At 37.6% G+C, this 13,682-nt stretch overlaps 1 protein-coding gene across 2 annotated transcripts in view; it reads left to right on the top strand.

The window, feature by feature from the left end:
• The first annotated feature begins 6,827 nt into the window (after positions 1–6,827).
• The window catches only part of LOC118637139 (complement receptor type 2-like), a 145,820-nt gene continuing 138,965 nt past the window's right edge, over positions 6,828–13,682 (top strand). The window contains exons 1-2 of one of the 2 annotated variants that reach the window (XM_036272315.1): positions 6,838–6,921; positions 13,411–13,590. In XM_036272315.1, coding sequence (XP_036128208.1) covers positions 6,864–6,921; positions 13,411–13,590 — 238 coding nt within the window. In that variant the 5' untranslated portion in view covers positions 6,838–6,863. Of the gene's footprint in view, positions 6,922–13,410; positions 13,591–13,682 lie in introns of both variants that reach the window. The other variant, XM_036272314.1, reaches the window with a different exon arrangement.

The following is a 13,682-nucleotide window of genomic DNA, read 5'->3' on the forward strand; positions in this document are numbered from 1 at the left end:
ACTAAAAAAATTCAATAGAGGGCTTCAATATCAAACTATATGAAGCAGAATAAATGATCAGCAAACTGGAAAACAAGACAGTGGAATTAATTCAATAAAAGTAACAAAAAAGACAAAATAAAAAGTTGTAAAGATAACTTAAGGGACTTATAGGACACTATCAACTGGATCAATATTCACATTGAAGTAGATTATTATAGAAGGAAAGGAGAGAGAGGAAGGGACAGGATGTTTATTCAAAATAATAATAATAATAATAATAATAATAATAATAATAGCTAAAGATTCCCTAACCTGGGGAAAGTAACAGACATCAGATTCAAGAACTCCAAAGAGTTCCAATAAGATTAATCCAAAGAGACCCACACCAAAAAATATTATAATTAAAATGTCAAAAGTTAGATAAAGAGAGACTCATAAGAGCATTAAGAGAAAAACAATGTGTTGCATATAAGGGAAACCCCATAAGACAATTAGAAAATGTTTCAGCAGAAACTTCTAGCCAGAAGAGAGTGGCATGATATATTCAAGTGCTGGAAAGAAAAAACAACTGCCAACCAGGTTTGTTCCACAGAGCAAAGTTGTCCTTGAGAATTAAAGAAGAGATAAAATTTTCCAGACAAGCAAAAGATGAAGTCATTCATCATCACAAGACCAGTATTACAAAAAAAATGTTACAGGAACTACTTCAAGCTGAAATAAAAGAATGCAAATTAGTAACAGGAAAACATATAAAAGTATAATCTCACTGGTAAAAATAAATATAGTGTTAAATTCAGAATACTCTAATGTTGTGTGGTGGTGGGTAAATTACATTTAAAGAACATTCCATCTAATACCAGCAAAATACATATTTTTCTCAAGTGCACATAAAACATCCTCCAACATATATTAGGACACAAGACAAGTATTAACCAATTTAAGAAAATTGAAACCATTTCAAACATCTTTTATGACCACACTGGTATGAACTAGAAAACAATTATAGGGAGAAAAACTAAAAATTTCTTTGATATGTAGAGATTAAACAATATGCCACTGAACAACCAATAGATTAAACACATCAAAAAAGAATTAAAGCCCTGGCTGGTTGGGCTCAGCGGTTAGAGCATTGGCCCACAGACCAGAGAGTCCCAGGTTCGGTTCCCACTAAGGGCACATACCTCCATTGCTGTTTGGGGTCATGTGGGTGGCAACCATTAGATATGTCTCTCTCACGTCGATGTTTCTCTCTCCCTCCCTTTCTCCCACCCACTCTATCTGAAGATAAATGCAAAAATGTCCTCAGGTAAGGATAAAAAATAAATAAATAAGTAAATAAATAAAAGATTTAATTTTTCTTCAAAATTCAGTCTTGGTAGGTTGTATGTTTCTAGGAATTTATCTATTTCTTCTAGGTTGCCCAATTTGTTGTTGGTATATAATTATTCATAGTAATCTCTTATAATCTTTTGCACTTATTTGGTATCACTTGTAATGTCTCCTCTTTCATTTCTTATTTTATTTATTTGAGTTCTTGCTACATTTTCCTTTTTGTAAATCTAGCTAAGGTTTATAGTTTCATTGATCTTTTCTATTGTCTTTTTAATCTTTATTTATGCTCTAATCTTTGTTATTTCCTTCTTTATCCTAACTGGGCTTAGTTCTTTTTCTAGTTCCTTGAGGTATAAAGTTAGCTTGTTTATTTGAGATATTTTTTCTTGATGTAGGCATTTATTGCTATGAACTTGCCTCTTAGCATTGCCTTTGCTGCATCCTATAATTTTTGGTGTGTGGTATTTTTCCTTTTATTTGTCTCAAGATATTTTCATTCTTTTTTTTTATCCTCACCTGAGGACATTTTTGCATTTATCTTCAGATAGAGTGGGAGGGAGAGAGGGAGGAAGAGAGAGAGAGAGCGAAACATCAGAAACATTGACATGAGAGAGACACATCAAGGGGCTGCCACCCACACAACCACAACTAGGGCCGAGGACAAACTGCAACTGAGGTACATGCCCTTAGAGGGAACCAAACTCAGGCCTCTCTGATCCATGAGATGATGCTCTAACCACTGAGAAAAACTGGCCAGGGCAAAAAATTAAATATTAACAGACCAGTTACTAGTAAGGATATTGAATTAATAATTTTTTTAAAAAACCTCCCAACCGAGAAACATCCAGGACCACATGGCTTCACTGGTGAACTCTACCACATATTTAAAGAAGAAATAATTCCAGTCTTTTTCGAACTTTTCCAAAATAGAAGAGGAGGCAATACTTCCAAACTCATTTTAAAAGGCCAGTATTACCCTCAGACAAAAAACAGAGGAGAATGCTACAAGAAAAGTACATTACAGGACAACATCTCTCATTTGATTTAAAAATCCTTAACAAAATATTATCAAATAAAATTCAACAATACATTAAAAGTATCATATACCAAGATCGAGTGAGATTTGTTCCAGGGATGTAAGGATGGTTCAACATTCACAAATCAATCAATGTGGCACACCACACTAACTAAATGAAGGATAAAATCATATGATCATCTGAATAGATGTACAAACAGCATTTGACAAAATTAACATCTATTCATAATAAAACTCAATAAACTGGGTAGAAAGGAAATGTTTCTCAACATAATAAAGGTCATGCATGACAAGTCCATGACTAACATCATATTCAAACATGAAAAGCTGAAAGCTTTACCTTTAAGATCAGGAACAAGCCAAGAAGGCCCACTCTTGCCATTTTATTCAAGACAGTTCTGGAAGTCCTGGACATAGTAATTAGTCAAAGGTTGGGGTGGGAGGATAAGAAGCACCCAAATCAGTCAAGGAAAAGAGATAAAAAGCATTAAAATCAGAAAGAAAGAAAGAAAGAAAGAAAGAAAGAAAGAAAGAAAGAAAGAAAGAAAGAAAGAAAGAAAGAAAGAAAGAAAGAAGGAAAGAAGGTGTCTATTTGCAGATAACATGATTTTCTACATAGAAACCCTAAAGACTCTAACAAAAAATTATTAGAACGAATAAACAGTAAAGTTTCAAGATACAAAAATCTTTTGCATTTCTATATATTAACAACAAACTATCAGAAAGAGAAATTGAGAAAACAATACTATTTACAATTGCATCAACTGAATTGAATATCTATAAACTTAACCAAGGAGGTAAAAGATCTATACACTAAAAACTATAAGACATTAATAAAAGATATTGAAGAAGACACAAAAATAGAAAGATATCTATGCTCACAGATGGAAAGAATTGATATTGTGATAATGCCCATACTACCAATGCAATCTACATCTCTAAAGTAATCTCTATCAAAATGACATGTTTCACATATATTGAAAAAAAGTCCTAAAATTTGTGTGGAACCACAAAGACTACAAGTAGACAATGCAATCTTGAAAAAGAAGAACAAAGGTGAAGGCATCACAATTCCTGATTTTGAACTATAGTACAAAGCTAGAAAAGTCAAAACAGTATGGTATTTGCATAAACACAGAAAAATAGATCAATGGAATACAATAGAGCACCCAGAAATATACCCATACATATATGATCAATTAAGTTATGACAAAGAATCCAAGAATACACAATACAATAAATGGTGTTGGACAAACTTGACAGCCACACACAAAAGAATGAAACTGGTCCCCTATCTTACACCATACACACAAATCAACTAAAAGTGAATTAAGATTGAACCTAAGACCTGAGACCACAAAACTCTCAGAAGAATATATAGGAGGTAAGCTCCTTGACATTGGTCTTGGCATTCATTTACTTTTTTTTATTTGACACCAAAAGTTGTGCAACATAAGCAAAAATAAATAAATGTGACTACATTAAATTTTAAAAAGGTACTCAACATCACTAATTATCAGGAAAATGTAAATCAAAACCACAGTGACATGTCACCTACACCTATTAGAATAGCTATGACCTAAAAAACAAGAGATAACAAGTTTTGGAGGGGATGTGGATAAAAGGGAACCCTGAAAGGGTTGTTTTGGTGGGAATGTAAATTGGTGCAGCCACTAGGAAAACAGTATGGCAATTCCTCAAGAAATTAAAAATAGAACTACCATCTGACTCAGCAACTCCACTTCCGGGTATGTATCCAAAGGAAAAGAAATCACTATCCTGAATATATGGATAAATGAATAAAGAAAATGTCACACACACCCAGGAATGTTATTCAGGCATTAAAAAGAATGAAATATTGCCATTTGTGAAAACCTAGTTGGACCTTGAGGGCATTATGTGAAGTGAATGAAATAAATCACATAGGGAAAGAAAAATACTAGATGATCTCATTTATATGTGGAATCTAACAAAACTGAACACAGAAACAGAAGCAAGTTGGTTGTCGCCAAAGATGGGGGACAAGAAGTGGGGGAACAGGGTCAAGATGGTGAAAAGGCACAAACCTCCTGTTAGAAAACAAATAAGTTCTGGGGGTGTAATGTATAGCATGGTGACTGTAGTTAACAATACTCTATTGTATATTTGAAAGTTACTAAAAGAATAGATCTTAAAAGTTCTCATCATAAGAAATTATAGCTATGTAGGTGATAGTAGTTAACTAACCTTTCTGTGGTAATCATTTCACAATAAATACATATGTACCTTAAACTAATACAATATTGTATGTCAATTATATCTCAGTAAAACCAGGGGGGAAATGGGAAAAATAAAAATAAGTGTCAGTTACCACTATAAAAAATGTTAATCTCACCCAAAAGCACTCTTACAGAAAGACTCAGAATAATGTTTGACCATATATCTGGGCATATAAAATTAATCTCATAGTATCCAATAGGATATTATGGAAATCATATAGTGTGACTCCTGAGGATAGATTTTACTTATATACATGCATGTGTAACCAATGTACATAGACAATAATGCCGGGGAGGGGGACAGGATCAGGAGAAGGGTATCTAGACGGGAAAAGGGAGAAACATCTATAACAAAAATAAATTAATAAAAATTGGAAGAAAAAAACTGAAAGAAAAAACATTAAATTAAAATTTTAAAAAAGACACTGTAGCTTCTGATTTACTCTCTTGTTATGGGAGAAGAACAGAACCAGTCACCATGTCACAAGGATACTTATATAGTCCTATGATGAGGTCCACATGGTGAGGATATGCAACCTCCAGCCAAAAGCCATGTGACTGAGCCATGTTAGATGAGGATCCTCCAGTCCCAGTCAGGCCTTCAGATGACTGCAGTTTTGGCCTTGACTGTAACCTCATGAGAAATCCCAAGCCAGAACCACCTTGCTAAGCTGCTCTCAAATTCCTGACACACAGAATCTATGTGAGACAATGACTTTATTCTTGCTTAAAATCAATAAGTTTAGGGTAATTTGTTGCTATGCAATAAATAACTAATTTAAAAGTCATTCTACCAAAATAATTGATGTGTACTCTTTTAAAATGTCAAGGTCACGCTTGGCCGGTGTGGTTCAGTGGTTGAGCATCAAATCATGCACCCAGAGGTCACCAGTTTGATTCCTGGTCAGGGCACATGCCCAAGTTGTAAACCAAATCCCCAGTGGAGGGCATGCAGGAGATGCCCAATCGATGTTCTGTCTCATCGATGTTTCCATCTCTCTCTCCTTTTTCCCTCCTCTCTCTCTAAAACAATAGATAAAATGTCAAGGTCATGAAAGACAAAACAAAATCCTGAAGACCTTTTTCAGATTGAATGAGATTAAAAAAAATAAGTTAAGTGCAATCTTAGAATGATTGTATACCAGAAAAAAAAGCATGTGTGTGTGTACTTGCTATAATAAACATTATCGAGATGATTGGAAAAATTTAAGTACAATCTCTCCCTTAGATAATAGTACTGTATCAATATTAATTTTCCAGTTTTGCTCATTGCGTTGTAATTATGTAAGAGAATGTTCTTGTTTTTAAGAAATACACACTGAAGTATTTGGAGTAGGGGTGTCATGCCTGTCACTTATCTCAAACAGTTCCAAAGTAACAATTATATAATTACATAATTATATATGCAGTTATCTGTCTCTCTATATATATTATATCCATATATATAACACTATATCGACCTATATTATTCTTTATCTATCATCCATCATCTATCCATCCATCCAAAGTGAGAGAGACAGAGATAGAGAATGATAAAAGAAACAGTAAAAGGTTAATATTTGGAGAATTGTATGTAATTATATATATAATTATATATGTAATTATATATTATATGTTATATATGTACACACACACACACACATATAAAGTTCTTTGTACTATTTTTGCCACTTTTTTGTAGAAACTATTTCAAAATAAAAAAGGAGGTAATAGAGGTTGCTGTTGTTCATACGTTTCGTTTCTGAGTAAACTGCTGTTTCAACCCAAGTGTTAGAATTACTAAAAGCTTTTGAAATGAATTTAGTGGATCCAAGCCAAAAAAAAAGAAACTTTTTTTTTTTAAAGGAAAGGATGGACTAGATCATTGTAAATTAATAAGAGTGATTACTATTTTGCGAAACTTGTTTTATTTCTCCAGAGAGGCAAAAGTGGATGCACTGAGTTGCACAATCAAAAAGTTGGAAAGCCTTGGTACCGAAGGCTGGAGTTTGAGCTAACGAGTAGGATCGGAGTTCCTGGGTCCGCCCGCCCCTCTGGTCTGTCCCTCCTCGCCAGCCCCACCCTCAAGGCACGGGCGTCCCGCCTCCACACAGCCTGCAGGTGTGCGCGCAAAGCTAGCACGTGGTGCCACACACTATTTAAGAGCCCACCTTCCCTTGCTTGCAGCTGCCTCCTGTTCCAGCCCTACCCTCCCGGAGCCACCAGAGGCTCGCGGGTCTCGGACCGCATCCTGCCGCTGGGGCTGCCGCCGTGGCATGGGCGCCGCGGGCCTGCTCTGGGTTTTCTTGGCTCTCGTCACGCCAGGGGTCCTCGGTGAGCTGGGAGGGGGAGCATGGAGGTAGGGATGCGACTGTCTGGGTCAGGGACGATCTCTGTGCCGCGATGCAAAGCAGAGTCAAAAGCGAGAAGGTGGGGGCAGTGCCGGACGCTTGCCTGCCTCCCGCTTTCTTTGGGGGACCCCCATTATCTCTTGGACCTGAAGGTCCTCATTCCAGGTCCCGAGGGCTGGGACCACCAGAACTGAGGGTTGCACCGCAGAGGGGCACTGCATGATCTATGGTGAGGCCGGCAGCTTGCACTCTGTGCCCCTGGCTCACCGCCCCTAGTCTCAGCAGGTGCTCCTCTCTCTTGAACCGGAGGTCGGCTGGCGCTCACCATGGCGACGCAGCACGCTCCGCTAGGCGCGGAAGTTTTTTGCACCCGCTGAACTCGCACCTGTGCTGCAAAAGCCGCAGATCCCTAAGAATGTCTGGTTTCCAGACATGGTTCTCCCCCAACCCACCCACCCGCCCCCCCCCCTTTTTTTTTTGACTGGTTGTAATGTTGGTAAAGATATCCTCAAGGACAAACTCCTGGAGTTTATTTAGAAAACTTGAAACATGAATTAAAACTACAGTTGTCTTCGTGTTATTTACCTTCTGGAATGGTGAGGGTGCCAGAAGGTCTCATTGAACGTTTATTGTAACCACACTCACCCCTCACCATCTCCCCTGAGACAGGCATGATTTTTAAAGAAATATTGTCATTCGTTAAGATTAGAGTCTCCTGGAGATCAGATTGCTCTAACTTGCTAATTACCTGCAGGGCACAGTGAATTCCTAGTTTATTAAGAAGTTGACTGTATGCAGACATCAATAACTGGGTGACTTTGGGCAAATCATTTAGCTCCCTGATCCTCTGTTTCTTCATTTGTGAAATGATGCTAGTGATGAATTGCCCTACCACCTTACTGAGCTGTTCTGAATAGCAGATGAAACTGGCAAATGAGGGTTAGGTGTTAGTTGTTACTACTAGATATCAGTAACAAAACTGCTGTATAGACATGTTTTTATGGAGCCAGCATTTAAGCTTAACCACCTCCAGTTTGTTAAGGGCAACTACATAAATTGGTTCTATTGCAATTTATTTTGTCTGCTTCCTGACATTTAACTTTTTCCTGACTCTTAATTGGTTATTTCCTCAAGCCATTATCTTCATTTCTTTGTCTCCTATACATTAACTTCCTTTGAATGCACATTCAAAACTTTCTCTAACACCTCTCTGTGGCACAGTTGCACACCTGACTTTTCACCATTCTTGCATTCCTATTTCTAAGTTTCCAAGAGCTATTATCAATTGAACATCAAATTCTTCACCAGCCCTGCCAATTCTTGTTTCTTCCAAGTATGCTAGAGCGTCCCCTCATAGGACCAGAGCAGAACCATCCTCTATGCCACATCAGTCACATGGAAGATCAGGTCTATCTACCTGCCAAATGTTTTAGCTAATGTGCTTCTGTTGTTTGTATTATCATTCTAACACCCATATTATATTACCCATGTAATAACCTTCTCTCTTACAGGTCACTTTGATGTCAGTCTTTAGCCTTTCCAATAGTGAAAATTAAAATTTTGAAACTATTTTTTTTTCATTATTCCTTTCCCTTGCTCAAAAATCTAAAAGGGTTTTCTACTGCCTGTGGGATAAAAAAAAAAAAAAGTCAAATGTCTTCAGCCTTTCAAGCCATTTGTAATTCAATATAAACTAAGCATGCTCCTCCAAATTCCCCATTCTTCCTATCATTAATGTACCATTGTCTTTCCTGACTGTCATCCCATGGTTTTGTTCATGCCTTGTCCATGCCTCCATCCTGACTTTTGCTCCTACTGCGTACCCTCCCAGACTATCCCTTGGCTCCTGGCCAGTTTCTGTCCTTGAACATGCTTAAAAAACTCTTTAGGTGCTGTTTTAAAATGCAGGTTCCTTGGTTCCACCTCACCCTCCAGAGATTTATAGGTTTGGGTTGTGGCCAGGAAGCTGAGGTGTAACAAGCACTCTGGAAAATTCTGAAGCAAGTTTCTATAGGGCACACTGCTATGAGCAGTTATATGGGAAGCAAATTTCCTTCTTAGAGTATTTCTCCACTTCTTTCTTCTGTCTGTTTACATAAGATGATTCAAATTTCCTACACTGTTAAAGTTCACTCTTGCCAAAATCCTCAAGTAGGAATTCCCTTATTTTCTAATCATCGTCCTCCATTAGAGATCAGATCCTTTTTGCTCTGTTACTTAAAACCTGCCAAGGGTTTCCCCTCACATTAGAACAAAATTAATGCCCCTTATCCTTGACTACAGGCCTCTGCCTCTGTGAAATTTATCCTGCCCCCTCACTTCCTCTACTCCAGCCACAGACTTTCTTTCCATTCCTTTAACACATTCGCATTTGTTTAGCCTTTGCACTAGGTTTTCCGTCTGTTGAAATGCTCTTCCTACAGATCATCTTGACTGTCTCCTTCTGGGCATTCAGATCTCAGCATCCCCTTTACCCTTCTCTGACTCTTACGTAAAGCAGTCGTCCCCAAGGTCCCTGTGTATCACATAACCATGTTCTATTCCCAAAGAGTACCTATCATCATATGAACATTCTTCTTTGTTTATTGACTTGTTTGGGTTTGTTCCCTCACTGGAATACAAGTTCCAGTGGAGCAAGACCTTTACCCATCTCGTTGCCCCGTGAATTCTGCAACTAGCATATAACTAAGGGTTCAATATGAATGTTCTCTTCCTCCTGTGACAATGGAAAAAATGGACACAATCAACTCCTTTTCCTATATTAATGATCACATTCCATCTTCTCTTGCCTTTGGAAGGACTTTACTTCTGCAGATATCCCCGGACTTGCATCACTGCATTTATATCACTCGTTGGCTCATCCCCACCAGCAGTTAAACATGCCCTAGGACACCCTTTATTTGAGAAAGGGGACTTCTCATGACCAAATGGAACTACATTTTTCTGCCCCTCTTATCGTTCTCAGCAAAACTGCTCATTGACCACTTGCTCACATGCCTTCCTTTCCTTAACCCGCTCCAGTCAGGCTTCTTTCCCCACCATTCTCCTGAAGCTCCCCTCAGCAAGGTTACTACTCACTGACCTTCATGCTGACAAACCCAGTGCTCATTTTTTTCTGTCCTCATCTTTCTCATTGTTTCAGCAAAAGCTGAATACTTGCAGCCTCTTAAAAGTTTCATTCTCATTTTCCAAGACAAGACACACTTCCCCACCTTTTCTGTACCTCTCTGGTTGCGCTTAGTCCTTTTTGTCCTATCTCTGAATATTAGAGGGTTTGGGGACTCAATGTCAGACCTCTTCTGTTTTTCTTGATACTTTTTCTTTCTAAGAGATCTCATCCAGTCTCGTGGCTTTAAATACTATTTATATGTTAATGACTCATTATCTGTAGTCTCGACCTATCCCCTGAGTGGCAAATTTGTACATCCAATTGCCTACCTGGAATCTCCATCTGAAGACCTAGTAAGTATGTTAAATATACACATCCAAAGTGGAATAAATTCTGTTCCTACAACAATCCCCCTCCCCCCCACACACACACACACCAAAAGCAAAATATTGGTTCTTTCTCATCTTAGTACACAGTATTACTATCAACCCAGTAGCTCAAGTCAAAAGCCTGGAAGTTATTACTGAGTCCTCTTATTTTCTTAGCCCTACATCTAATGTAACAAAAAGTCTTTACAATTCTAGTTTTAAAAGATATTCCAAATCCATCCACTTCTCACTATATCGCTGTAATTCAAGCCTCATTTTTCTGTCCGAACTACTGTAGTGGCCTTCATACTGCACTCTCAGCTCCTGAAAGTAAAAGTCCAGTCCATTCTCTACCCAGTTGCCACATTATTCCTTTTAAGAAGTAAATTAGGCCCTGCGACTCTCCTGCTTGAACTCTCCAGGGACTTCAGCTCAGGATAACATCCAGACATGTGGTCTGAAGAGCCCTATGTGATCTTTCTTACTGAGCTTTCTAAGGTGATCTGTTTTGATCATTGTGTTCCAGCGACGCTTGCCTTCTGTCTATACCTAAAGTGTAGCAATTCCATCCTGGCTGTTAGGCCTCTGTGTAAAATGTTTTTATCTAGCACTTAGCCTGGCTGGTTCCTTCTTTTCCTTCAGTAAGAACTCAATGTCTCTTCTTTATAGGCCTTCCTTAAGCATCACAACTGAAGGGGGGGTGCCACCTTGTCCTGTTCGTCCTTCATGTGCGTTACATTTTGACATTTTATTCATTTCCTGTACATACTATCTATTTATTTTATGGTATTTACTTATGATCTTTCTCCTTCTATTGAAATACAAATTTTGTGACCATGGGATCCTTGTCTCGGATGTTCACTGATACATCTCCTGTGTTTAGGATAGTGCCTTGGTTAATATTCATAACCATCATTAACAATTATCAAATAGCTGGCTGGTGTGTCTCAGTGGTTGGGCATCAACCCATGCACCAGGAGGTCATCAGTCTGTTTCCCAGTCAGAGCACATGCCCAGGTTGTGGGCCCAATCCCCAGTGGGGTGGATGCAGGAGGCAGCCAATTGATGTTCTCTCTCATCAATGTTTCTGTCTCTCCCTCTCCCTTCCTCTCTCTCTCAAAAATTAATAAAGATAAAAATAATAAACGATCAAATAGGAAACCCAGTATTAAGGCACTTGATGGTAATAATTCTCAATAAGATTTCTCCTACCTGCTTTGTGACTTAATTTTTGGTTTTATTTTTATTTTTCTATATAGTTGCTCTTCATTAATTTCAAATGGATTTCTAAGCCATTCTATGTAAAGCCCCATGGATCCAAAGAAAAAGTTAAATGTATCTCTATTCTCTAGAAACTACTTTGCCTAATTCGTTTTTATCATGGTTTAAGGGATGTAAATGTCAATGTCTTGCCACTATCTTCTATTTTAGATCCAATCAAGATCTACTCTGATTTCTATTCTGGATTTTAGGAAGATGTGTGTGGGATTAAGAAAATTTGTATTACTTAATGATTTGTGAGCATTTTCTGATATGGAACAAACACGATTGCTGAAAATCCTGTCTTTGATCTGGGATTTTGGCAATTTCATGACTAATGAGAGCTAGTGTCTGCCAAAACAGAAGGAGTCCCCAAGAGTCTTATTGGGGATAATATTTCCCATTATTTTCCATCTAAAAAGTATGGTTCTTATCTCCTTTGACTTCAGAAGGTCATGATATAAAGTACCTTTCTGCTTTTGCTGCTTCAAAATCTTGGTTCTATCTTACTCCGTATTGTTGCTGATGATTAAATCTTAAGGACTTAAGTTCGTTTTCCAGCTTGTGGTGAGTAATTTGGTATTGTCCTTATTCACAGTAGATAATTGCAGGCTAAATCACTTGCTTGGAGTATATTGGCACAAGAAATGTCATAGTCGTGAAGTTGATCAATCCCTGACTTTCCCTACAGAGTCTTGCTGTCATGCACTTGGAGACATTTATAGGTGTTAATGGAAGAAACTAATGGAGATCAGGAAAGAAACAGAAGGAGACCTACAGTGAAATCTGGGTCCCAAGAGTGATGGTATTCTCAGTCTCGTCTATATGACTTCTCCAACAGAAGTGTTGGGCTTCACTTCTTCACAAAAAGGCTGGGTCTGGCTACAACCTTGGGAGCTCTGTTTGCCTTTGTATCAGTTAGTCCATATTTTTTCTTTGACTTTCACCTGTACCTGTCTGTCTCATTTGGGGGAAAAAAAAGATTTATACATTTCATATTCAAACATACTGCCATTCTGGAGCTAAAACTTTTCCAGGCATATCCTCAAATATGTGGGCATTCCAGATTTTTATCCCTCTCCTAGGATAAATTTTGCTTCATTATTAATATTATTATAATTGTTTTTTAAATCACAGGGAATTGATTTAAAATGACTAGTTCCTTTTATCTAGTGCTTATCAGGAAGAAATTTCTAAGCTCTCTTAGAAGGCATAATACTACATTTGGTTAATGGAATACAATAACAAAGAATAATGAATAAACATTTTTTTACTGCTAAGACCTAAATATTTAGTGACTAAAATAGTAATGTTAATTCATCAAAGTATTTTTAGAGAATCATACATGTGCTGAGTTTATAAGGTCTCTGGTGTAATTTAGTTCCCTTTGCAATCCCGGAAAACTTTATTTATAAGGTTTTAGTTTTTATTTATGAGGTTGTAAGCAGATGGAACTACTCCAGGGTGTTCATGGAATTTTATGAAAAATTATTTTTTCCATCTTTTTCTAAAATCAATGAAGTCTATCCTAAAATGTCTCTGAACTTCTGAGCTTATTTCTCTGTATATGCACACTTATTGAAAGATATGATTTTGTCCCAGATATCATTGCCCCATTTTACATTTACTTTATAAAGATTAAAGTTGTCAGTGACACTAATTAGTGCTGGAACAGAAGCAGAGTAAAAGTTGTAGCCTCTCTTACTTTTGATATCCCTGTGGTCTTTGTCTCTAGGTCAGTGTAAGTTGCTGCCAAGGTATCCTTTTGCTAAGTCTAAATTTCAGAGTGATCAGTCTGAGTTTGCTGTTGGGACAACTTGGGAATATGAATGCCTTCCTGGGTATTCCAAAGGGTCGTTCGTTATCACCTGTCTAGAGACCTCCAAGTGGTCAGATGCTCAGCAACCCTGTAAACGTGAGTAATCTGAAATAGAGGCATCTTTAGGTCTATTAGTGCACCTCTATGAGCTAACCTGTGATTTTTCATGATAAATAACCAGAAAATTA

Source organism: Molossus molossus, unplaced genomic scaffold (assembly GCF_014108415.1).
Source record: "Molossus molossus isolate mMolMol1 unplaced genomic scaffold, mMolMol1.p scaffold_m16_p_20, whole genome shotgun sequence".
Taxonomy (NCBI): Eukaryota; Metazoa; Chordata; class Mammalia; order Chiroptera; family Molossidae; genus Molossus; species Molossus molossus.